Consider the following 26,431-nt stretch of genomic DNA (forward strand, 5'->3'; position numbering starts at 1 on the left):
ACACAACTGGCACATCACATTGTTCCAAAGTCACTAATATAGGGAATTTGACAATGTTCGCTCAACAATCAGTGACATTATTTTGTTGGGAAATATATATATATATATATATTTCCAACATAAACATCACGATTTTTTCAAACACAAAAAAATAAAACTGTATAAATAAAAACTAAATCTAAAACAAGTTTATTATATCAATTTTACATATATCTATTATCATTAACTTCTTGTGGTGCTAGATAATTCCTTTCTAAACATCAATATAGTACATATACAATAAATTCTCAGATTTTTACTTTTTGAATTTGCAGAGTTGTGTACGGTAATCAATATGATCATCAAACATTCACTCATAAGTTACCATTCTTGGTAAACAGGGTGAAGGGATAGTTACTTATACATATTTTTCAACTGTACAACAATAATTCGAAAATTCGTCCAAATTTTTCTTGATGAGTCTTTCTAACTGTTCCTCTGACATCTTATATTCCAAAGAAACTGGTCCTCTTCCTCCATCTTCATTTTCTTTCAGTTGTATGAAGAAACTCGTCAATTGTTTCAATGTAACACCTGCAATTCAAACTTGGGAGTACAACTCTGAAAGCAATGAAAATTTACCTTTGCCTTCCTGCTCCGCAGGATCGTCGCTGGCTTCCCATGCAATGAAGCTATGTTGAGAAATGACGGAGTCTTCATACAACTGATTGCAAATTGTCAAAAGAAGACCTAAAGAAACATAATTAGTATATCAAATGGACAATGTTAAACATAATGTGAAGTACTTTGATAAACGCTAGATGAAAACACCGGCAAAAGTACCTCAGTTTAATTTTCACAGTACTGTCTTCACGACAATAATAGTGAAAATTATTGTGTGCTGCATGACTGTGACTTTTAGTAGTTCATTAGAATACTGACCTTTCGGATGTTCCATTTTGTGAATTAAAGCTTGTAACGCGAACAGACATTGCAACTCATAAACTGGATTATTATCAACGTATTTTTGAAGTAACTTGTAGTGGTTTTTCAAATTGTCTGCAACTAATTTTTGACGGCCAATGGAGTTTTCAAAAATGGTCGTAACTAAGGTCCTAACAAACTTATTTCCATTAACTAACTCCCCTACGTTAACCTATTAAAAAAAAAAATGAATAAGCGCACGTCATAAAATAAACCGACGATCTTACTGTTATCCAATTGACAATATCATCGGACGAAGTTTTCATGGAAAAGAATTCTAATAGCTTGCAGGAAATTTGATCATACGTTAATTGGCTGTGACCTGCAGCTGTATCACCCCCACATAGAAAATCTAATTTCTGTAATAAAAACACGTGTTTGTTGAGCTCTGTCATACATTGTTTTTGTTTTTTATCATGTCGCTCAAGTAGTGTATTTCGTTAATTATGTAAATAAATTAAGAAATATAGCGAACTTAGGCACTGATTTTCACAATACTAAACGCCACTATAATTAAGTTACAATTATGTGGAGCTGAGATTCTGAATTTCTAAATGATAAATTTTATACTTACATTTTCTCTTAAGAATGAGTTAACCTGTTTTATATCCATAAAACTCTCGACGCGAAGTCCAGAAGTTTGCCAACAGCTAATGAGAAAATTGGGTCCCTTTTTACTTACAACTAACTTAAATAATGTCCCTAACAATTTCGGACCGTGACCCTGCTTGATAATTACAGGACATGATTGATGTAGCCTGTGCATAGACAGAGCTTCTTCACAGATCAAATGAACTACAAACAAACATATAGCTAAATAAAAAGTTGACATGTTACATGCATAAACAGTTACCTAAGATCTCGGCCAGATAAGTCCATATCATGGGAATATCAATGGTCAGTTCATCTACATGATTCAGCACATCTTCTAAGGCTTTACAATAGACTTCTAAGGGAAGCGTGCCTATTTTAATTAATTTGGCGAATAGCATTCCTGTTCTAAGTCGCGCGGTTTGTGATCTCTCTAACACATGCAGATATCTGCAAAAAAAAAAAAATATATCGCTCATTTAAAGATATAAACAATTTTTAGCGATATGAAGACTACAATACAAACCACTTTAAAATATGCATTACAAGTACATTTTATACTGTAAGAAGGGCACTATCAAACCCCACTCATTGAATCGTTTAAATTCTTGTGGTGCTAGCGAATCCTTCATAAACATCAATATAGCAAAATAAACTAACAAATTTTCACTTTTTTAATGAGAATTTGCAATGAGTTGTGCAGAAGAATTAGTATGATCGTTTAACACTCACCCATCAGTTACCATTCTCGGTAAGTAGGCAGGGGGCACAGTTGCTTGGGTATCTTGACTATATTCTTCGACTGTACAGCTGTCGTTCAAATATTCGTCCAAATTATTCTTAACGTGTCTTTCCAACTGTTCCTCAGACATCTTATATTCTGAAGCAACTGGAGTCCTCTCCTCTTCCTCCTCTGCTTTCTGTACAGGAATTATCGTGGGTGCAACCTTCTGCGTTGCAGGAAGTGAACTTTCTCCTTCTGTTGATCTATGTAGTGATCCAGATCTTGAACCTCTTCCATCATAGGACTGCTGCTTATAATTACCACGTTCTAAGCTCGGTCCCTTAGAACTGTAGGGATCCTTATTGGTTCTCGAACCTTTAAAAACATAACAGTTACAGCATATCCTACTAAATCTACATAGTTAAAATAGAAAGCTGTTGCTGTGTAGTGTATAGCTGTACTTATTGATAAAACTATAGAATATAGCGAACACAGCGCAAATCTCCACAATAATAAACGCCACCAAAATTCATTTTATGTAATAATGGGGAGCTGGAATTGTGGTACACTGAATGCACGTTAAAAAAGCAATACTCACTTGAAGGCCGTTTTTCGGTATCGATATGTTCAAGAGCTACATGCGTGTTAGCAGCGTTTGTTGCTGAAGATGGGTCAGTTTTAATGGTAAAAACTTTGCTCCCGTTACCAAATATCAGTCGGCTCTCCAACGGTTCGTCGGTTTGTGGCTGCAATTTAACAATCAAAATAAAACAAAATAATTATAAAATTCTTAGATCTTACAAACTTGTTTTTTAACTTATCACTTTGGACAGGCATCCTATTCCTAGAAGCAGTAGGCTGCCAACCATCATCTGAAACGTTTCTTCTCTTCCTATCTGAATTAGCAACAGCACTGCTACCTCGATCATCTCTTCTAGGAGTCATTGGTATTGAATTCATCGCTTGAATATTCAACTGTTGAGTTTCTACTTCTTTCAGTATTTGATCTATGGTTTTGGGATTTAAATTTTGGTGACGGGGCACCCACTTATTTTTTCTAAGATCTATCACATCTTGCAGCATAAATCTAAAAATACGAAATTAAAAACGACCAATTACACCATACTGTGCACCTGCCTAACTCTACCACTAATTCTCCCGAATTTTTTGTCGACAATATATTTCATCGAGTTAAAAATAGGACTTAAATCGACCCCTTTCTTATTCGTTCCCCCTCTCTCTAGTTCTTTACCAATTGTTGTCAACAACTTACACAAACATTCTAAACTCTCCTCGTCTTTATTGTCTAACAAGTTATCTAAACACCTCATCATTATGTTGGTTGTCAGCATCTGCTGCTTAAATAGTTCACCTAAAAGCCAAAAAAGCGTCACTACTTATCGCCATACTTGAGAAAAATAAGTTGAGAGTTTTTAATTGATCAGAAAAGTATTTTTCCTCACTAGAAATCGGTCCACTACTTTCATTTACAACATCATTTTAATTACGTATGCATACAATAAGTATATTTTTTGTTTCTCTTACCTATAAACCGAATATTTCCGACAGATTTCATTCGCAACCGACGGTCATATTCTTCTAGTTCAAACTGTAGCTTCTTCTTCTTTTCCTATAAATATTTCATTATACACGATTTTTTTCATTCTCGATTTAACTTACAAAGTCAGTACACTCGCCAATTTCTATAACTTTATCATTCCTAATTGAATCATCGTAAGACTGTTTCTCAAATTCTAATTGACACCTTGTCACCAACAACTTACGAAATTGAACAAATTCTTTTTTATCTTCAGTACTGTTGGCAGCAGGTACCTGTTAAATACAATTTTGTACATACAAAAGCAAAAAATTGACCAGAAATACAAACCTGCGTAAGAGCCAACTTCTTACACATTAACGCATACGCAACTGAAAATTTTGATTCGTTCATAGCTTTCTCGGCCACCATCTCGACTACTTTTTGTAACTTTTCTTCTGTATCAATTTGTAAGTCTCCTACTCGACTAAATAACAGTTCGAATTTCCGAGGAGTTAATTTATTGAGCACTCTTCTGATTTTTTTATATAATTCTTCAGCTCTTCTTTCATCGTCAGACATATTATCATCCTTCCTAAACCGTGCAGGTCTCCAGATGTTTTTCACTTCATGCAGTTTGACATCTTCCCTGACAGAAATCGACGCTTTGACAACTTGAGGTTTGCTCCCTTTACAGCCGCCATCACCGACTTTACTAGATTGAGGATTACGTTTTGGAGGTGGCTAGAATATAAACGTTAAAAGTAAAAATCAACAATGCCAAATGACGCTTACGCCTCTTTGCGAACTAGATTTACCCCCGTAATTTGGAAAAGGTGGGGTTGTAAAATCGGTTCTACCTCCCATGGAATACCTCCCATCACTAAGTCTCTGCAAAAAATACGAACACATGTTACATGCATTAAATTTAACAACGAGAAACTTACTCCTCGATCGTCGGCTACAATAACATCAGGCAAGTTGTCAGGCTTTTTTCGGCTAGCGGGACCGTTCCTTAAAGATAATAAAAATTCCTTGTCATATACTTTCTTCCCGTCTAAATTGTGAGGAGCCCATTGACCTGCAACAACGACATTACTAAATACCATGCAAATAAAATCGCAACGAAGAATCTGACAAAGTGTTCAAGATCAGCAACGAGGAATTCCAGCTTTATTTCAATCACGGTTAATAAGAAAGCTTGTGTCATCACATCTTTTCTTTTCTTTTAAGGAAATTTTACAACACTTACCTTCTCGATATGGTAAATCAGCTTTGATTTCTATGATGGCCGATGTATTGTTATCATTGCTTATAGACGCCGCTCTGTCGATTTTGTCTTGTGTTTCGATTTGTTGCGGAAAACATTTGATTGGTTCTGGCCTTTTTTTAACGATATCGGTAATATCAATTTTACTCTTAGGTAAAGTCTTTGCTTCAGTCCTCAACGTTGACGTATCAGTATTCTGATTCGACTTGTTAGCTTCGTTTGTAGGAACAGGATTGTTCTTTGTATTGTTTTTGAAAAAATTTGCGACGATTTCACTCATGGTGCTGATGTTTACACTGCCGGTAGCATCCATATTAGCAATGTTTGCCGCAAAAATCGAGTCTGTTTAATTGTTAGAACCTTTGTTCCAATTTCAAAACGTATTTCGCTTCCCCAATGAGGTTCCTTGGTTTGTGGCTATCGCCACCGACTTTATCACAGCGAGTATAGAATTTGGAGGTGCCTATAATATTAATATTAAACATCATTGGTACGTATTGAATTCATCACTACAACTACTAATGCTTTCTATTTGTTAAAAAATAGTTTTAATAAAAATATTGGTACAACAACAGATGAAGTATCAACTAGTTTAAAATTGTTAAATACACTTATTACAAACGCTAAGAGACCACAAGAAAAAAACAGATAGTTTGTAACATGTCTACTCACTGGTAAGAAAGTATAAAAGTGGTCCAGAAGATTCCGTGTTATGGAAATCCCCTAAACTTTGGGTAAAAATGGAAAGCGGTATCAATAAAAAAGACATCACAAAACAATATTATAAAAAATTATTCGAGTTGTGTATCCTTGCAATTTATATACATATTTATATACCTAATATTACAATGGACTCAAGTTACTTTATCATTTATAATCGATCATCTGGGAGAGCGTAGTACCTAAATAGATTCTGTTACTACTGTTATACTACAACGTCAAGAAATATACAATACAGTCCACAAGGCCAAAATATTGGATTAACTTCAAGACAAGAAGAACCCACTTTATAGTGGTTTCAAACCGAAGTTGTACGAGCAGTTGCGTTCGCACAGTTAGAAAATTTCGCAAAATATTTATTAACTGTTTTGTGTTACCCGGTATAAGTAATATTAAAAATTGGTCGAAAGTTGTTTCGACAGAACTTCCCTCGCTCCTGAAGTACAATGAAGCAAATCCAGCACTTTTTTTCTTTAGACAATTTTGTGACATCAACATTTTTGCAAGGACACATAATATCAACTTGGATTAGTGCACTGTTACACTAAAAATAACTATTGTATTCCTAAAATTTTCCGAGAAAATGGAGTCAATAACATAAATTTATGCATTCATTAATGTTTGTGTTTGTATCATGCTCTAAACTGTAAACCATCCGCAAAATTTCAAAGCTTTCGGTTTTGCAGATTCAAAATTAAACTGGAAAATGTTGTTTTATGATGTTGATTTTTTTTCCAAAAATCTGGACGTTTCGGGTAAAAACTCAATACGGAGTCGTTAACTACATGTGTAGGACTATGTTATTTCATGCAATTTAAAACCTATTTGCTATGTGCAATTTTAAAGTGACGTTATCACATTATTAGTGGGGATGATTAGGCAAATTTTGGTATGCTGCTTTCAATGTATCAATCGCACTATTTTGAATTATTTGACGTTTCAGTATGTTTATTCTCTGGGAATTTATTTAAACCTGTGTGGTCGATGCAGAAACATTTTCTGTCACACGTCGTAGACAAAGTAACAGAGTTTAAATATTTCACAACTCAGCAGTAAGTATTTAAATATACGAGTACCTCAACAATAAATAATTTCTATTTTTTAAACTTTTTACACAAATAACATAGTGACAAGACAGAGATGGAGATTTACCGTCAATAACTGCGAAACGTGTAAAGGAACAATCACTTTCTAAAACAAGCTCAAATCACTCGTTTTCTTTCTGAAATAGAGTAGGAATTCCCTGCATTTATCCGTACTAAAAACGCAAAAAAAAAAACAATAGCTCGCTGCACTCTTATCAGCGTTATCTTATCAGTTATGACCGGATAGAGAAAAATGGTTATCATTAATCATGCCACTCGACGTTTAGTTCTGTATATAGCTATCTTTTTAAAAGTTACTTTTTATCTAATAGGACGTTGTGTAGCAACAATATCTATCTCTGTTTAAAAAAATAAGTATCTTGTTTGACTTATTTGAAATGAAAGGTCGAACACTGCAGAATGATGATCATGCCAAATCGATAAAGATGGATATCGGATCAATAATAAACACAAAACATTCGTTGCAGAAATTTGATTAAGTGCACTTGAAATACCATATGAATCATAGGATGCCAGAGAAGCTCAAGCTTTTATAATTTTATACATATGTATTTTTAGTAGCTTCAAAGCGAAAATTTCCTTCATTTCAAAGTACTTATAGGTGCGGGATGGGGAAGAAAGTGAGCAGAGCAATTTAAATACATGTACTATGTATTAGTTGCACAAAATACACCTAGTTAAGTACGCAAACAGTAAAATTTTGACCTCAAAGTGTGTTTTTGATTTTGTAGTTAAAGTGGCAATTTATATTGAAATCGTCATAATGCTGTTGTATTTATCAGGCAATCGACAACGTGACCAATATACTTAAATATTATTTTGATTAGATTAAACAAGTCGAGGAGGAAACAAGCGGCTTAAAATGTACACTGATTTTAGATAGTTTTCAACAACCGAACTTAGGAACTTAAGTGGAGCATCATGTCTCAGAATTCGACGTACATACTAAACAAATGTAATGTTTTATTGTTACGAAATCTAAAAACTTGCAACAGTTCTTCTAGTTTTGATACGTGGATTTAAACTGTGCGCCAGTCAGAGACAGTTGGAGTCAGCAGCAGTTGGTCTACCTATTAGATTAGGGGTGAATGTATGATTTTTGTTGAAACGTCAAACTGTCACTTCTGTGATATTCTCTAGTATTTATTGTAATAGTATATTACGTAATAAGAGTTGTAAGAAGCATCTTACGCACGAATGGAAAAAGTTGCGCACGAGCCGCGAAGCGGCGAGTGCGTATTTCCATGAGTGCGTAAGGGCTTTACAACTCGAATTATGTACTATACTTTTTCTACGAGCACAGACAAAGAAAAACATATTTTCTATCATTTTATTCATAAACATTAACATTTTAGTTTTATTAGATATTGTAATTATTTGTAGTAATTGTTTATTGTCACTGAACAGTTGTTAAACACAAGGGAATGGTCGGTAGTATTAGTTTTGTGGCTACTTGTACTCTGACTACAGGATGCAGTCACATTATGTTCTGAAATAGTGACATGATTGTTTGATGTAGTAGGACTGTTGTTTATCGCAGATGCGATTTTTAGTGAATTGTCGGTTTTATTTTTCACTGAATTATCTACATAGCCCTCAGCTACCGAGGACGACCGCCATCCACCATGCCTTTTTAATGCTAGTAAATCACCACCAGCATCAACTAGGATGGTGGCAGACGATCGCCTGAAACAATGACCAGTGTATTGTTTTGGATCTGGTAAACCAAGATATTCTGCTATATTTTTTGGTACACTACCAATCTTATTTATGCCGACACACTGCTTGGTGCATTTTTGGTTTATGTAATTTAAAAAAAAAGGTAGTGATTTTGTATCATCTCCTGAAGGACGTAAGTTCATATACTTCTTACAAGTTGGATAAAAAGTTTTAGGTACAACAAAAGAACGTTGAGTTTTTGTTTTTGAATCAGGAATGGTGATAATTAATGATTCTCCAGTATCTTGCACATGTTCAGGTTTAATATTTCGCAATTCCTGTTTTCTGCATGCACCACTAACCGCAATGATAAGAACCACCTAAAACAAAATGTTATATTTATGAGGTTATAACATAGATGTGAGATACCTTCATAAATAGATATTGCGTATCTGGAGCATTTTGTAAAAAATCATTTATATTTTTGCTTGTTAAAGTTTTTGACTTTTTGCTCTTAAAGCCATCTGCTTTTCTTTTTAGTAGAGCTATTAATTTAGGATAAGTGGCAATGTTGATTTTGTCATGTTTTATGTTTATTGTAGCCCTTAACATTGAATATATCGCCCAAAGAGAAGATGGTTTCATTGTAGTTGACAACTCTTCAAAATATGCCAACATTACGTTTTCTGACAACGAATTTACTTTATTTTTTAATTTCCACTCTATAAATTTGTGGTAGACGGTTTCATACCTATCACGCGACTTTTTTGGCAATAGATTTTCGATGGCCGTTTTGGCCTTTTCAATTATTTCCGGCGGCGTGCACATTAATTCATCACTATCGCTAGACATTTTAGACTACAATTAAATAAAATCCGTAAAAAGAGAGAAATGTTGATATTTTTTGCAATAAATGTTACCTTGTTCGTTTTCTTGTTTTCAAATTCTTTGATTATGCCTCTTTTATTAACAGTAACGCTGACAGTGCTTCACAATTTTGTATTTGCCTGTCCGTCTTGTCATTTTCACTACCAACCTAAATTGAATAAATCGAAAAATCCCTAACTGTGCGATCTGCTTTCCTTACGCACGCTGTGCGTAAGGACAGGCATACATGATTAGCGAGTTGTGTGATCTTAACGATTTACAGTGGTGATCGTAGAAAAATATACTTGTCATTTGTGACATTCAGCTAAGACGTGCAAAAGACAGTGTATATGATGAAGGTTAGTAACCATGTGCTGTAAAACTTGAACTAACTGCGTTCAATTTAGAGAAACCTATCATGGACGCACATTGAAACGTTTCGGGGGGTGGGGGCACTCTTACATTTTTGTAATATATTCCGTACCTGTATACACAAGTGTTTCAGCTAAAATTTCGCGGCCTAATATCTTAGAACGGACAACGGTAGAAGTATTGAAATTCTGTAAACGCCATTGTTTTTAGTTTCATGATCCCTAGAGTGCGGAAAATAGTTCTCCTGTTTCCATCCGTCCATTGGTTTGTCTGCCGTCTGTCGTCTGTGTCAGTTTTTATTAGCCAGATAATCTACGAAACCACTGAGCCGATTGTTGTAAAATTTAATGTTTATTAGGTATACAGCGTAGATGATAAAATGCTACCCAAATTTGTCTAATCATTCCCACCAACAATGGGATGACGTGATCTCCAACATTTACAATAGTAAATGATATTTAAATTTTATAAAGGAAGATGCTCCTGCACTTGTAGTTTATGAAACCGTGTTGGGTTTTTACCCTAGAGATTCAGATGTTTTTAAAATACATAAAAATTGTACATTATTTGTATTTTGAAATTTAGACATGCAGTTTACTGGGAAAAACGGAGTGTCCTGAATTAATTAATTAACCATCTCCTCTGTGTTAACAAGACTGATAAATCAATTAAATTTCATTTTCTTTTAACACACATATCGTCTCTGATGCGCAATATAATCACAACCAGTCGAAGTTAAGCACGTATTGAGGAATTGAGAAAACATTTTTTCATATTGTCCGCACTTACGCGGACCCCGCCTCTTTGAAAATTGCGCTGCCGCGGCCCGGGAGCTACGGGTATGTTATTTAAGCCAATTTTTCTTCCCGAGCGTAAGCTAAGGAAGTGTATCAATCGACTCTATCGGTCGATTTGTCACTTTTATGTTTCCTTGACGTTTCATGACAACTAGAGTATGAAAAAAGTGGTCCCCATTTCCGTCTATCTGTGCATCTGTTTGTCTGTCCGTCTGTGTTGATTTTTATTAAATAGATAATCTCCGAAACTACCGGGCCGATTGTTATCACATTTTTTATGTATATTAGGATGGTAAAACGCTAAGTAAAATTTGGCTGATCATACTCGCCATCAAGAGGATCACGTCATCTCTAAAATTTACAATAGTAAATTTGTTTTTGAACTTTATAAAATAAGATACTTTTGCATTTGAAGCTGAGTTTTCTTTCACCTCAGACATTCAGCTTTTTGGCAAAAAAAAAACAAAATTGTGTAGCAACATTTTGCAATTTAACTTTGAAACTACAAAACCGAATGCTCTGAAATTTTGCAAATGGTTTAAGAACTCAAAAAATAAACGAATGAGTCAATTTATTGTGTTCATTAAATCAAGAACGACAACACGCAGCACACTTATTTACCTTTACTTTAACACTACATACACATCTTTATTTTAACTTATGAGGATTATCATAAAAAAATAAAATTCGCAAAATCAAATCTTATAATTTTTTTTTCGAAAAATCTGGATTTATTCTACCGAATTTCAGGGGCGAGGGAAGTTCTGTCCAAATAACTTTCTATTAATTTTTTTCTTTTGGCTATGACGGAATAGTGTGGGAACTATTGACCCTTTTCCTGTAAGCAAAGTGAGTAGACATTATATAAATTCCAATGATACAGAGTGAGACAACATCGCGCAGGCGAAGTCAGTTTTTTGGAGCGCCAAGTTAAAATTAACCAATGAGCGACAGATTACGCATGTGTAGCCGGTTGCATTCTGTCAAAGCGGTTTGTTGTCACAGGCCTTTGCTCTGCTGCCGGAGTGCCGGATACTATTTCCAACGTGGTTTTGAAGATGCGTGCGCACGGAAAGTCACTAGGGAAGTTTTACGATCTTACAGGAAAAGGGTCAATAAGATCTCAACAGTGATACGGAAATTAGAAACATTGGTTTCACGTCGGAACTTATAATTTATTTGTTATACCTATAACTATTTTCCTGTCAATGTGTCTCTGTCAAAATCCATCGTATTTTAATATTGCTTACAACAAACTCTATTTTTGTGTAAGGTTCAAGCCGTATTTCTAGAGTTGTAATTGTCGTTCAAGAATTGCAGACGCTGATATTTTATTGCTGAATTTGACAAATTTTATGTGTTCAGGACGTAATAAAAAACCTAAATAAATCAGTAAACCTTTCAAATGTCAATGTCAGCAAATCGAATATGTTGAAATCAAAAGAGAAAGCCACAATTGACATAATTTAATGTTTAGAATCGTCCTTCGCAGTTTTCGCCCTTTACGACAGGTAAAACGTTATTCCTGAATCTGAAATAAAACATAACTTTATTTGAAATTTAATTTTACAAATTTGAATTTTTACGCGTAAGGGAGGGTATATACACACGTAACTGCAACAAGCATGCATGTTCGAGCATTATGTACAAGCATGCTTGTCAAGCTTGCAGTTACGTGTGCAGTGTGCACTCTCCTTAAGGTCTAATAAAAAAAAAAGAAAAATATTTCCATAGACTACCCCAACGTAAAAACCTTTTGAAACCTTATTTTTAGTTCATATTTTGAATAAATAAATATATGTATAAATAAATATATAAATAAAAACGTGCACATAGTTGAATATAATTTTCAGTATGTAGGTGAGAGAAAAACGAAATAATTTTTCTCAGTCCGTTTTGACAAAGAGTTGAATTTTGTAAACACTTGCTTGAATGGAACAGTGTACAAATTTTGCAAGATACAAAATGACACGAATATTAAAAAAAAAAGAAATCGTTAGTCACATATTTGACGGTTAGCCAAAAATTTCAAATGTACCCCGTCTTAAAAATATCTCGACCAAATGTTTCTTCAATTTCTGTTTCTATTTTTCTTTTTTTCATTGTAGTGTATAACTCTGGTATGTAATGTGCCGCAAATATTTGCATATTTTTTTCACATTCCGTTATCTATACAAATGTTACGCCTAATTTTTCACCGTTTGTTGAAGTATGCGATAAAAATAACGTTAACAAGATCTTCAACCATGTGGCAATACGTATTTTTGAAATCAATGTTTAAAGTAAAATATAATTATAATTTTATTTTAACATAATTACCGCGTTTTAAACGCTGACGTTTGACTTTGGGTTAAGCCTTGTTCATCTTACGAAGAAAGTTATTAATTGTTTGGAATTCCACTTTGTTATGTACAGTCAGAATAATAGTTCTTTAAGCTACTAATTAAAGCGATAATGGTATCCGTCTGATTGTATAAATATGTACACGTGTATAAGTTTCATGTCTTTCCATTGCATCAATAGTCTTTAACAATTTGTGAGTACATTCCCAGTTGTAAAATTCAATTCGTTGCGAATAATTCTATTTACAACCGTGAGTATGATTTATTTTCCATGACAAACATACAACTAACTAATATTATTAAAGTGTTATAATCGACATTTGTAGAATAAGAAGTACTGTTGGTATAGATGATTACCAGTTTTTCATGTAAGTTAGATGTTTAACCTCCGTAGAGATTCATTTCATCTAACAGTCATGAAGTGTAAACACTAAATTCAGATCGACGTTGCAATAGTTTGTTCCTGGCTTTGAAGGTTAAGGTTGGTATGTATATTGCTTGTTGCATAGATTCATTCTAATTGCAGTATATGTATTTCAAAAATTTTGTTGGGTATTTAACCAGGCACTTTACTGTATGACGCATGATATAAGCACCTATTGGCTCACCTTCAATCGTAGCAGTTTCGCCAATCATCTCAAAGAAATAAAAGTTACTAGTAACTCTACTCATTATTAATTTTTTTTTAACGAGAAAAAGGAAAATTTTCAAAAAAATTAAATCAAAGTCACTAATAAATTATTATTGTTTTTCCGAATGAATTTTTTGATTTTTCGAAAAAATATCGTAATTTTTCGTAAAATTATAAGGGCCGGTTTAGAGAACAGCGATTTAAATATTTAATCCTCGATTAATTTAACAGAGAATTAAAATGTGGAATATGAGCCCGTGATTGGTTAAAATATGAGCGTTGTCTCGCAACGGACCTCAATTAAAAATTAACTTTAACTTCGCTTTCTATAAATCGGGTCTAATAAGAATTTCTATTTTAAACACTGAAGTGGTTGACGTCTCGCACTAAGTTTAAAAATGTTGTATTGTCTTGATAAGATTATCGTTTACATTTAAATTAAAACAAAATCCAATCACCGCGACAATCTAAGAAGTTAAAAGTAGCGTCGTCACGTCTTCATTCATTGTGTATATGTAGTGCTTACCGTTAGGTAAATGTGTGTATATTTATCGTATTTTTACATAATCTTATCGCGTCTAACACCGCATTGTTGCTAGAGTCTCATTATTTTAATATTTATTTTAAGGCAAATTATTCTTCTCGTCTTGTGGACGCTAGCGCTACAGTTCACAATACTTTCCAGATCCAATAATCGAAAATGGATTTTGATGATATATTAGAAGAGCTTGGAGAACTGGGGAAATACCAAACTGTGACGTACATTTTAATTTGCATTCCTGTACTTTTCGCTGCAGCGAACAGTTTAAGTTACGTTTTTACAGCAGGAACTCCCAACTATAGGTACTTATTATTGCATTTTCTCATTATGTATTAGCTACATTATTTGTATTTAACGTCAAGGACATTTCATTACTTAATGTATATAAAGTCACACCTTTCCATATGTTGTGAAATTTTAGATGTTTTATACCCGAATGCGAAGAACCGCAAAACACTTCATATGAAGTACCATGGATTCACTGGGCTATACCTAATGAAGATTCCAGCGAAGTCCTTGAATCAAAATCATATTATTGTGATAGATTTAGCGTAAACCAATCTCTGGCAAACGGTACTTGCTATAAAGATTTGTTTACCACACACATTGAAAAATGCAACGAATGGATATTTGATCACACGGAACGCACTATTGTTAACGATGTAAGTACATAGTTTAGTAAATGTTGTGAAATCGCTTAGTTTTAAATGAAGTTCTGTTGAACCAAGCTTATTTTTAACAAATATGACCTTTACAAATCAAACATACACGTTTTTTATAATAGAGGTTGTCTCATTACAAATTTTTAATAGGAATATTTTTCCAAAAAAGTAATTCAAAATCATTTAAACAAAGTTCACACGCCTCTGATGTACAAGTCAATTAAAGAAGTCAATTTTGTTACTCAAAGTAGAACATTTATTCTGTAAACTTTCTTTTTTACGATAATCTCTATTAATATAAAAATGGGGGGTGGATAAAGATAAAGGAACATATATACTATGTTTGTACTGTGTGTTTTAACTATGACTTTCTCAATAAAATTTTATTGTCAATTTTTTGTATATAAAATGTCTCACATAAAACTCTGCGGCTTTATATCTCGGAAACTAATATAGATAAATAAATTGCAAATAAGACATATGTATGGACGCAAACCCATATTTTTTTAAATTGTAACATTATATATGTGTATATTTGCAATATTTCAAAAACCTGTTAATAAATAAAAAAATGCGTTGGAAACACGTTTTGCAAAGAGTTATCGCTGCACAAATTTTGCAGCACCTTGGCTACTAATTATCGAATAATGCCTGTGCATCAGTTTAAAAAATATATTAAAGATAAACTGATAAAAGCTACGTCGTATTCATTCTAAAGATTCTCATGATATACATGTGTTTCTTACCGTCTACCTTCAAACATCTGTGAAATTCGTGGAAATGCTGATTGGTGTTGATTGTACCTCGTTGGTCCTAACACCAGAATTAATATAAAATCCAGCTACTGCCGGTTGATGGTTATTAAAAAAGGTAGTTTTGAATCAGGGGTACCTTCGGTTCACAATAAAATGTCCCAGTGTTATTTCCTTGCGTTTACCGTTCTAATAAATATTATGTATATATGATGTGATGTAATATTTTAAAAACAAAGTTTGAATCACAAAACGAACACAAGCGTCACGATTTTATGATAGTGTTATAACAATAGGAATATTGTTGTTTATGTGCAGCACGTTAGCGTTTCCAAGTATTTAATTATTTATAGTTCTTTTGAAACGTTATTATTAAAAATATTAATGCTATTCCTTTTTTGAGCTCCTTATTTCAAAAGTTTTTAGGCAAAATATCACTTATAATCTTTTATAAATTAACGTTTATAATTTTTAAATTCGTACAGCACTAAGAAATTCGCTGTAGCTCCATCTAAAAAATCAACTAATGGGATTTTTAAAAACTAGCAATGTTCTTTTATTTTGTCACAAATTTTACTGTTGCAAAAAAATGCTAATTGTTGTAACGATTAAATTGAAAAATTCAATATACCAAGCACACGATTTATTAATATTTATATAAAACATAAAACATTACAAAAAGCAAAATACAGGTACATAAAGATAAGAAAAAACGCAAAAGGCTCCTTCATGACAAATTCTTTTCATTTTTCGCTAATTGCACTGATTAGACTGATTGTTATTGCGTCATTATATTGTTATCGCGAATTATTGGTATCGCGAATTTTTCAATGACAACATTGTTTTGTTGAGTTTTATTGTTTTGAAACTGTAAGTTTGGATAAATGGGAGTCCTATTAAAACTGGTTATGAGCACGATAAACATAGGTAAGTAGATTTTACAATGTTTCATAAAACTGACTCAAGAATTCATTAATAATATTTGATAATAATAATAATCAGTGTCAATAACGTTTAAAGAAAACGAAATCGTGCAAAAATAAAAAAATATATATTTAGCGAAATGTTTGTTTTCGCCCAACAAATGGTCAAGTGTTTCCCTCACAAATTCAGTTTCGTAGATAAATTTTAAACTTTTATATTTTAAATTAAAAAAATAGTGCTCAGGGATTTTTGAAATATTTATAAGTCAACCATTTTCGGATTAATCTACACTATTAACGAATTCATTCATTGTAATAGAGAACCTCTGGTGAACTGTTACTTACATGTTTTCTCGACGCTCTATAAGTTCCAGAGTATAAACATTTTTTTACGTCTGTTGGTCGTCATACAATCTCTGAAACTACTAGACTGATTTTTGCCAAGTTTTATGCATTTTAGGAATATCGTGTTGAAGGTAAAACAACAAGCAAAATTTGTCTGATCATCCCACCAACAATTTGATGACGTCACCTCAAAATTTTGCGTAGTATTTTTTATAAAATAACATACTCCTGCAATTGGTTTATGAATCCACCTTGATTTTTTAAAATAGACATCCAATTGAAAAAAAAAACATTTTACAATTTAACATAGATACTGTCTGCAAATGCTCTGAAATGTTGCGAACATTTCAAGATTTTGATAAACATGATAATTCGCAACTCAAAATGTATCTGTTTATTCCCCCTAAAAACTTTATGACGTCATCTCAAAAGGTTGCTGAATTAATGCTACCTAAAATATGCAAAATGTCGAGTCACTATTAATGTTTATGATTTTGTTTGTCAGGTTGGCAATATATTTGGAATTTTATGATGACATAGATGTCAAAATGAAATTTTGGGCACCAATTCAATAGCTGCTAAAAATTGATAACTGCAAAAATTTGCTTCAACTCCTCATTTTTCCGAAAATTTAAAAATACAGTACTGTTATTATTAGTATATTACACTGCACCTATTTAAATGATATACGTGTCCTTGCTAAAATGTTGATGATGTCATCACCAAATTTTGTAGTCTAAAAACTCACTTGAAACATACCCATAGCATGCTTCTTTACCTCTACTTTAACAGCCCATACATATCTTTATTTAAACTCGTAGGGGTTATAAAAAATTAAATTCGCAAAATCAGATTTTATAATTTTCAAAGAAGCTGTATGTATTGGTAGTACTTACAGTCGAGTAGTGCGAGGGAAGTTCTCGATTTTACTCTGACATGGGCGTGTAAGATTCAAATATGTCATTTTTTGGAAGATATAAATACATACATCAATAAATTCTAGTTAGCGTTTTCCCATTTATGCGATAATTTTAAACCATAACGAAAATTTCAGAGGAACTGATTCCAATAGTTCCGAAATAGCAGATAAAAATAACACGGAAATAATAATAGTAATTATTATTCTTGCAACCAACGCATGTTAAATTTTTTGCGATAATCCAAACAATCTGCCAAAATTGGGACAAGCACACAAAACTTACTCGAAGGTATATAAATTGGTATAGATAAACAAATATTTTTTGATTGAAAATTTACCATGCTTACGATAACTTTAAAACGTGTGCAAGATTTCAAAGTATTCAGTTTCGCAGATTCAAAATTAAATTGCAATGTTATTAGAAAATTTTCATTTTTTTCCAAAAATTTGGATGTGTTGTTTACTACGTACAATTTTGAGATGACGTCAACACATTGTTGGTGGGGATGATGAAGTAGTTTCGTCTATCAAAACTAAACACAGACGACGGACAGACAGATAGACGGACGAACCGATAGACAGCCAGACGAAAACAGGAGACGTTTGTTTTCGTAGTCATGACACATAAAAAAAAATGAAAGTAGCCAGGGCTGCCATTCGTCAGCAAGGAGAGTGCGCTGCTACCAATGAGCCACGCTACCTGTTACACTGCCTGGTATTATATGTCTAAAGAACAAGACGACTCTAATATTTCTAAAGAACAAAACGGATGAAACAATAAACAGATATAATATAAATTACACTAATAATAAACAAAATCAAGGCAGATTCGTAATTTGAGAACAATCGTTCTAATAGTTTTTTGGAGATTATCTGTCTAATAAAAACTTGGCGATAAAACGTCGAAAAAACATGAAAGTAGCAACTATCCCGATGGACTCGATTACACTACTCGCTACGCTTACGGTCAGGAAGTAAAAATGGCGAAATGAGTTCTAATGCTAACTGGTGAAGCGCAGGTGACAAAGTTAATTAAAATGGAAAAATATACGGTAACATCTTCATTAATTTTATCAAAGTTGTTCCAAAAACAAAATGTGGTTCCTCTCTACTAAAGCGACCAAATAAGTCTCGAGGTATTTCGAGTCCACGCTAATATTAATTTAATCGATGATCTCGTGGTAGAACTTATAAAATGAAAATATAACTTAGAGAAAATCATCCAGCCCTTTAGACACATAATAATAGCCAAGCCTGAATAAACGAACTTTTATCACGCGTCTTAAATTAACGTTTACATTAGCGCTACAATAATTATTTCAACAGCACAATAAAGCTGGCCAAACGCACTCTAAAATTACCTCTACAAATGAAGGAGCTTACTTTCAATACAGTACACAAATGTGTTTCAACATTGGAGGAAAACTAACTCAGTAAATATTTATAAAATACAATATGGTAGTGATTGCGTGAAATCAAATAACATTTTTCAATTTTACGTTTGCAAGTACAAACGAGTCGTTAACGAATTCACCCGATTAGTAGCTGTTTAAGCTTAGTCAAAACAATGACTTAACAATACACGGGTTTGTCGCTTACACTTGTGGGTAAAATCAGGAAAAATCTCACTGTGGCAGGCCTTCTATACTGCACTAGATATAGGGGAGTTTACATCGTCTTAACAGCGACAGAATGCACGAGAACGAATATTAACAATTTTCTTGTGGCACAAGGTGTTTCGATAATATTTGAAGGTCATGGTGGAGGGATGTGGTACGCATAAGGGTTTTGTTAAAACAGTTTCGCCAAAATCACTTTGGGATTCTTGTAAACAATGACCCAAATTAGCCCTTCAGTAAATTTTAACAAAATGCAACAAACCTTTTTTAAATTACGCAATCTCTCGAGCACTACACACTTCACGTCTCTTCACTTCGCAAAAGGAATGTATCTGCGCATTTGCGCACTGTGGGGGAACTACTGGCTAGCATTTAGGAATCCCCGAAAATGCATGAAGGGTGGACTACACGATTCTTTTAAAGGCGGCTGCGCAATTTTTTTTCTTGGCGCTAAATTTAATTTTAAATTGGAACACATCTTATAGCTGCATGTTTTATTTCAGTGGAACTTAACATGTGCGGAAAACCAATGGAAGCTGTCGTTTGTTGGAACTAGCCACTTTGCTGGAATTATCGTTGGTTCGGCATTATTTGGAATTTTAGCAGACAGGTACATTTTTTATCATTTACGATACCATTGCATGAGATAAAATTTAACTATAACACAGATATGGACGCAAGAAAATCTTCATAGTATGTACGGTCTTAATGAGTCTGTCTGGGTGTGCCCAAGTTTTATCACCCGGATATGTGACTTTTGTTATTCTGATGTTTGTAAACGCAACGTGTACGGCAGGAGTTTACCCTCTAGCGTTTATTATTGGTAATTAATAATTTCTTAATGATGTATCTATCATTTAACATTTATGTTATTAGGCGTAGAAATGGTTGGGAAAAGAAAACGCGAAATAACAGGAATGGTCTTAAATTATTTTTACGCTGTGGGAGAAGCTGTGGTTGCTCCTATAGCATGGTACACAATGGATTGGACACTGTTACAACTAATAGTGTCAGCGCCTGCAGTCTTATTTTTTGTATATTACTGGTATTTTTGAAAAATTTAACATTCTCAAGAATTATAATGTACTTTACAGGTTTATTCCCGAATCCGTACGATGGCTTTTAGCAAACCAAAAACGCGAAAGGGCCAAAAAAATTATTTGTAAAGCAGCTAAATTTAACAAGGTGACCCTGTCCGAATCTCTGTTAGCGTCATTCCAGAAACAACCTTCAAAGGTTTAGACTAGTGAATAAATTTGACAATAGTTAACCATGCGTTGCAGGAAAGTGTGGAGTTGGAAGAAGACGAAGGAACAAAAATTTTAACCGTTCTCAAAACGCTGCTTCAATCACGGAAACTCATTCTTCGAATGTTAATTATTTTTTTTATTTGGTAAGATACATCCACGGTTAAGAAAAATTTTAAACCACTTACCCTAGGGGTGTGAATGCTTTTGTATTCTATGGACTATCAATAAATTCGACGAGTATTGGTGGTAATAAATACATCAATTTCGCCCTTGTTAGTTTGATTGAAATTCCCGGTTATACCATGGGCTGGATAAGCATTCGTACGTTAGGTAGAAGACTATCACTTGTGATTTCTCTTTTATTGTGTGGATTGACCTGTACTTTGACAATCTTCGTACCAACAGGTAAATATCAGTTAATTAAAATCAGTCTACAGTTATTTTTGCAGATATGACCTGGGCTATTATTGTTCTCTTCCTAATGGGTAAATTGGGCGTAACATCAGCGTTTGGAGTTGTGTACGTTCACACAGCTGAGATGTTACCCACTATTATTCGAAGTGCTGGAGTTGGCTCCGCCTCCACTATGGCTCGAGTTGGAGCTTTATTGGCACCATTTGTACCCTTGCTGGTATGTAGTAAATTACATTCACATTGTTAACTAATTAGGGGAAAAACCAATTTTAGGCAATGTATGCGGAACCATTGCCTATGCTGCTGTTTGGAGCAGTCGCAGTATTAGCAGGAATTTTGGCATTCAAATTACCTGAAACTTTAGGATGCAAGTTACCCGAAACGGTAGAAGAAGCAGAAAATTTATAACGATGAACATAAAATTAAGTGAAATTGTTTTTATAAAACGAAGTTTTTGTTATTTAACTTGACAATAAAAGTATGTATAAAAATTTGTCTGAAGTGAATACGTTTGACATATAGACTGGAGAGAAAAAAAATCCAGTAAGTTTATTACATCAAAAATTTAAAAACATCATCAAGTATGCGTCTGTTTGTGGTTTATGAATGCGTTCATATTTTTCTCCCTACGTCTACGACTTTTATATAAAAAAAATCAACGAACAACCACCGTGAAACTAGTAAAACAATTATTTTGCAATTTAACGCATGTTTTGACGGTATCTGCCTGACAGATCGCGAAGAAAAATGTGTCCGTTTACTACTTAAAATCTTTGGCAGACTGTGTTTGAAATGTGGTTTATTTCACCATCTATGTATACTTTGTTAAATACAAGCAAGGCTACACCTACCCCAAAAGTTCCACGTTTTAGTTAATTTCCTATACAAATAAAGTTGTTAATAAAAGATAAATAGTATAACAATAGACTGTAAAAACATTTAACTACTATTATGTTATTTGTAAAGCGTGACATTACAAATATGCTTAATTTGTATTTATCATTAAACAATTAAATGTTTATTTTTGTAACATGGATCATCAAATCTACACAAATTTTAGAATAGGGTAACTTCTCATCAACAAAAACAAGTTCCTCTATACATTATTACTTTCCGATCGTCAGCTAAGGAAGAAAAATGACCATCGGACGACTTGGTACTTTTATATTTTCACGACGTTACATGTTCCAAGAGTACGAAAATATAGGTCCCCCGATATTAAAATGGACTTAAAAGAAAATGGTTTGTGTTTATTATGTACTTACACAAACTCACACCCGCCTTCAAACAAGTTTGTCGCTACGTAGACTTGTCAAATCATCACAAACTCTCCAGTTTTTTTTAACCATTTCTGTAATAAGGTTCTTATTGCGTAGTACATGAAGCAGCAGTTTGACGTTCAAATTTTGTTAATTCCTGAAATCGTAAATGAAAGAAATAACAAAATTATGAAAATTAAATATTGTCAGTAATATATTACTATTACAAACGTTTATAAAATATAAAAAGCACATCCTAACATTTCACTTTTTATAAACACATTCCGATAAAGCAAATTCCAAATAGTGCTATTTTGAAATTTGCTTCTTACAAGTTTTGAAGGATCGGCGGGTAAATAAAAAATGTTTGTGTGTTGGTATTTTGCTCATTTATTATGTCAGTTGCCTAGGTTTAGCATCATTTATAAATGTTATTAACAGTTTGGCAGAGTCTGTCTTGATAATTTAACACACTTATGTATATTTTTCAATAAACCAACCATATTTTAAACATTTCCTCATTCGATCCCTGACCGCTAAGTTTAATAGTTGATAGCATCACTGAGGAAACCAGCTTTCGATTTCTGTTACAAAATAATGACTGGTTACACAACAGTAAAAAAGATGTTTCCACTTTCAAGACATGACTACCCACTTTAATAATAATGAAGAATATGATACAGGAGGATAGCAGGAAAGTAAATCATGCCTTGAAATTTCAGTATCTCTAAAATAAGAGTTTCGGTTGAATATAAACTGGGTAATCAACCATAGGAAGTTTATGTACAATCAGTCAGAAAAATACTGTATATGTTTTGTTGGAAAATATATACAATATTTCTAAGAAAATAACTCTGACTAGTAACAGTCGCTCAAAGCAGTTTCAGATTTGTTCAAACACAAAAAAATAAAATTATATATTTAAAAAATAAATCTAAAACTGGACTGTGCAGCTGCATATTTATTATACAGAACAATTATACCTATTTTATATATATATAACTTAACAGTAAGAAATCATGATATATATAACAAATTAATTTATAACAAAAGTAAACATCACGATCAATCGCTTACAATGACGTGTAATTCAATGTTGTTTCCGGGCCCAGCCGAAATGAATTAAGCAACTCCAATATTCGCATAATTAATAAAATAACGACGTCACTATAAACAATAAAATGTTACCAAATAAACAATATAAAATATATATAAATAATAAAGACAAATATACAGTATAAAACAGGATCCGAGGCCAGCTGAGCCCAAGTATTTTCCACTATAGTCCACGTTTGCTCGTCCAGTTTTTATCACTTTAATTTTTTATGTCTTTGCAATTAATTAGAGGGCACTTGATAACTTGTAACGTTTATTCCCGCACTTTAATTTGAAATTGTTAGTCTGTGCTTCACACGTTTCGCAACATATATTTATGAAGTATGTATAATATATATATGTATAATATAAACAATTGTAAAAATTTTTTTAACTAGGTTTTTACGAGTCACTGTAATTCACTTAAATGTTTCAATTTATTAGGTCTAGGACGCCAGCATCACATACGGGGCTGTTATCTGCTAGGTTTCATCAGAAGAGGACCCTGAATCATCTTCATTTTCTTTCAGTTGCGTGAAGAAACTCGTCAATTGTTTCAATGCAACACCTGCAATGCAAACTTGGGAGTACAACTCTGAAAGCAAACAATGAAAATTTACCTTTGCCTTCCTGCTCCGCAGGATCGTCGCTGGCCTCCCATGCAATGAAACTATCTTGGGAAATGATGGAGTCTTCATACAACTGATTGCAAATTGTCAAAAGAAGACCTAAAGAAACATAATTAGTACATCAAATGGACAATGTTGAAACATAATGTGAAGTACTTTGATAAACGCTAGATGAAAACACCAGCGAAAATAGGAAGTACCTCAGTTTAATTTCCACAGTACTGTCTTCACGACAATAATAGTGAAAATTATTGTGTGCTGCATGACTGTGACTTTTGGTAGTTTATTCGAATACTAACCTTTCGGATGTTCCATTTTGTGAATTAAAGCTTGTAACGCGTACAGACACTGCAACTCATAAACTGGATTATTATCAACGTATTTTTGAAGTAACTTGTAGTGGTCTTTCAAATTGTCTGCAACTAATTTTTGGCGGCCAATGGAGTTCTCGAAAATGGTCGTAACTAAGGTCCTAACAAACTTATTTTCATTAACTAACTCCCCTACGTTAGCCTATTAAAAAAAATGAATAAGCACACGTCATAAAATAAACCGACGATCTTACTGTTATCCAATTGACAATATCATCGAACGAAGTTTTCATGGAAAAGAATTCTAGTAGCTTGCTGGAGATTTGATCATACGTTAATTGGCTGTGACCTGCAGCTGTGTCACCACCACATAGAAAATCTAATTTCTGTAATAAAAACACGTGTTTGTTGACCTCTGTCATACATTGTTTTTGTTTTTTATCATGTCGCTCAAGTAGTGTATTTCGTTAATTATGTAAATAAATTAAGAAATATAGCGAACTTAAGCACTGATTTTCACAATACTAAACGCCACTATAATTAAATTACAATTATGTGGAGCTGGGATTGTGAATTTCTAAATGATGAATTTTATACTTACATTTTCTCTTAAGAATGAGTTAACCTGTTTTATATCCATAAAACTCTCGACGCGAAGTCCAGAAGTTTGCCAACAGCTAATGAGAAAATTGGGCCCCTTTTCACTTACAACTAACTTAAATAATGTCCCTAACAATTTCGGACCGTGACCCTGTTTGATAATTACAGGACATGATTGATGTAGCCTGTGCATAGACAGAGCTTCTTCACAGATCAAATGAACTACGAACAAAAATATAGGTAAATAAAAATTTGACATGTCACATGCATAAACATTTACCTACGATCTCAGCCAGATAAGTCCATATCATGGGAATATCAATGGTCAGTTCATCTACTTGATTCAGCACATCTTCTAAGCCATTACAATAGACTTCTAAGGGAAGTGTGCCTATTTTAATTAATTTGGCGAATAGCATTCCTGTTCTAAGTCGCGCGGTTTGTGATCTCTCCAACACATGCAGATATCTGCAAAAAAAATATATATATCGCTCATTTAAAGATATAAACAATTTTTAGCGATATGAAGACTACAATACAAACCACTTTAAAATATGCATTGCAAGTACATTTTATACTGTAGGAAGGGCACTATCAAACCCCACTCATTGAATCGTTTAAATTCTTGTGGTGCTAGCGAATCCTTCATAAACATCAATATAGCACAATAAACTAACAAATTTTCACTTTTTTAATGAGAATTTGCAATGAGTTGTGCAGAAGAATTAATATGATCGTTTAACACTCACCCATCAGTTACCATTCTCGGTAAGTAGGCAGGGGGCACAGTTGCTTGGGTATCTTGACTATATTCTTCGACTGTACAGCTGTCGTTCAAATATTCGTCCAAATTATTCTTAACGTGTCTTTCCAACTGTTCCTCCGACATCTTATATTCTGAAGGAACTGGAGTCTCCTCTTCCTCCTCCTCTGCTTTCTGTACAGGAATTATCGTGGGTGCAACCTTCTGCGTTGCAGGAAGCGAACTTTCTCTTTCTGTTGATCTATGTTGTGATCCAGATCTCGAACCTCTTCCATCATACGACTGCTGCTTATAATTACCACGTTCTAAGCTTGGTCCCTTAGAACTGTAGGGATCCTTATTCGTTCTCGAACCTTTAGAAACAAAACAGTTACAGCAAATCTTACTAAAACTACATAGTTATGTAGAAATCTGTTGCTGTGTAGTGTATAGCTGTACTTATTGATAAAACTACAGAATATAGCGAACACAGCGCTAATTTCCACAATACTAAACGCCACCAAAATTCATTAATGTAATAATGGGGAGCTGGGATTGTGGTACACTGAACGCACGCAAGAAAGCAATACTCACTTGAAGGCCGTTTTTCGGTATCGATATGTTCTAGAGCTGCGTACATGTTAGCAGTGTTTGTCGCTGAAGTCGGGTCGGTTTTAATGTTAGAACCTTTGCTCCAGTTACCAAACATCTGTCGGCTTCCCAACGGTTCGTCGGTTTGTGGCTGCAATTTAACAATTAAAATAAAACAAAACAATTATAAAATTATTAAA

The 26,431-nt window shown here is 33.5% G+C and overlaps 3 protein-coding genes across 14 annotated transcripts in view; 1 reads left to right on the forward strand and 2 right to left on the reverse strand.

Annotated features, from left to right (window-relative positions):
- Positions 1-166: 166 nt before the first annotated feature.
- LOC135122781 (eukaryotic translation initiation factor 4 gamma 1-like) lies at positions 167-19,705 on the reverse strand. 4 transcript variants are annotated; one of them, XM_064047202.1, is made up of 18 exons: positions 6,958-7,472; positions 5,758-5,813; positions 5,068-5,548; positions 4,763-4,896; positions 4,611-4,706; positions 4,167-4,559; positions 3,959-4,111; positions 3,824-3,908; positions 3,416-3,650; positions 3,080-3,365; positions 2,877-3,024; positions 2,287-2,653; positions 1,817-2,004; positions 1,538-1,776; positions 1,191-1,322; positions 922-1,135; positions 622-729; positions 167-573 (listed from the first exon to the last, which is right to left on the reverse strand). In XM_064047202.1, exons 3-18 carry the CDS (start codon positions 5,396-5,398, stop codon positions 398-400), a joined length of 3,285 nt encoding a protein of 1,094 aa, XP_063903272.1. In that variant the 5' UTR covers positions 5,399-5,548; positions 5,758-5,813; positions 6,958-7,472; the 3' UTR covers positions 167-397. The 4 variants fall into 4 exon arrangements, with proteins under 4 accessions (XP_063903272.1, XP_063903275.1, XP_063903274.1 ...); XM_064047205.1 differs by having other exon boundaries at positions 1,538-1,758; positions 6,958-7,220; XM_064047204.1 differs by lacking the exons at positions 5,758-5,813; positions 6,958-7,472 and adding an exon at positions 19,603-19,705.
- LOC135122785 (organic cation transporter protein) lies at positions 9,445-21,495 on the forward strand. Of its 8 annotated transcripts, XM_064047218.1 has the most exons (12): positions 12,920-13,199; positions 13,254-13,316; positions 14,265-14,422; positions 14,542-14,782; positions 19,844-19,950; positions 20,009-20,163; positions 20,217-20,385; positions 20,435-20,576; positions 20,624-20,733; positions 20,781-20,995; positions 21,040-21,221; positions 21,278-21,495. In XM_064047218.1, exons 3-12 carry the CDS (start codon positions 14,280-14,282, stop codon positions 21,410-21,412), a joined length of 1,599 nt encoding a protein of 532 aa, XP_063903288.1. In that variant the 5' UTR covers positions 12,920-13,199; positions 13,254-13,316; positions 14,265-14,279; the 3' UTR covers positions 21,413-21,495. The 8 variants fall into 8 exon arrangements, with proteins under 8 accessions (XP_063903291.1, XP_063903284.1, XP_063903288.1 ...); XM_064047221.1 differs by lacking the exons at positions 12,920-13,199; positions 13,254-13,316 and adding an exon at positions 9,445-9,796; XM_064047214.1 differs by lacking the exons at positions 12,920-13,199; positions 13,254-13,316 and adding an exon at positions 9,446-9,796 and having other exon boundaries at positions 14,208-14,422.
- Positions 21,496-22,629: 1,134 nt separating this feature from the next.
- LOC135122779 (eukaryotic translation initiation factor 4 gamma 1-like) overlaps positions 22,630-26,431 on the reverse strand; it is a 46,092-nt gene continuing 42,290 nt past the window's right edge. For both annotated transcript variants that reach the window (XM_064047198.1, XM_064047199.1), the window contains 8 exons: positions 26,235-26,382; positions 25,648-26,014; positions 25,179-25,366; positions 24,900-25,120; positions 24,553-24,684; positions 24,287-24,500; positions 23,979-24,086; positions 22,630-23,926 (listed from right to left, as the gene is read on the reverse strand). In XM_064047198.1, coding sequence (XP_063903268.1) covers positions 23,841-23,926; positions 23,979-24,086; positions 24,287-24,500; positions 24,553-24,684; positions 24,900-25,120; positions 25,179-25,366; positions 25,648-26,014; positions 26,235-26,382 — 1,464 coding nt within the window. In that variant the 3' untranslated portion in view covers positions 22,630-23,840. The remainder of the gene's footprint in view (positions 23,927-23,978; positions 24,087-24,286; positions 24,501-24,552; positions 24,685-24,899; positions 25,121-25,178; positions 25,367-25,647; positions 26,015-26,234; positions 26,383-26,431) is intronic.

This window comes from Zophobas morio, unplaced genomic scaffold (genome assembly GCF_036711695.1).
Source record: "Zophobas morio isolate AGI-343-1 ecotype UQ-CSIRO unplaced genomic scaffold, CSIRO_AGI_Zmor_V1 ptg000005l, whole genome shotgun sequence".
Classification (NCBI taxonomy): Eukaryota; Metazoa; Arthropoda; class Insecta; order Coleoptera; family Tenebrionidae; genus Zophobas; species Zophobas morio.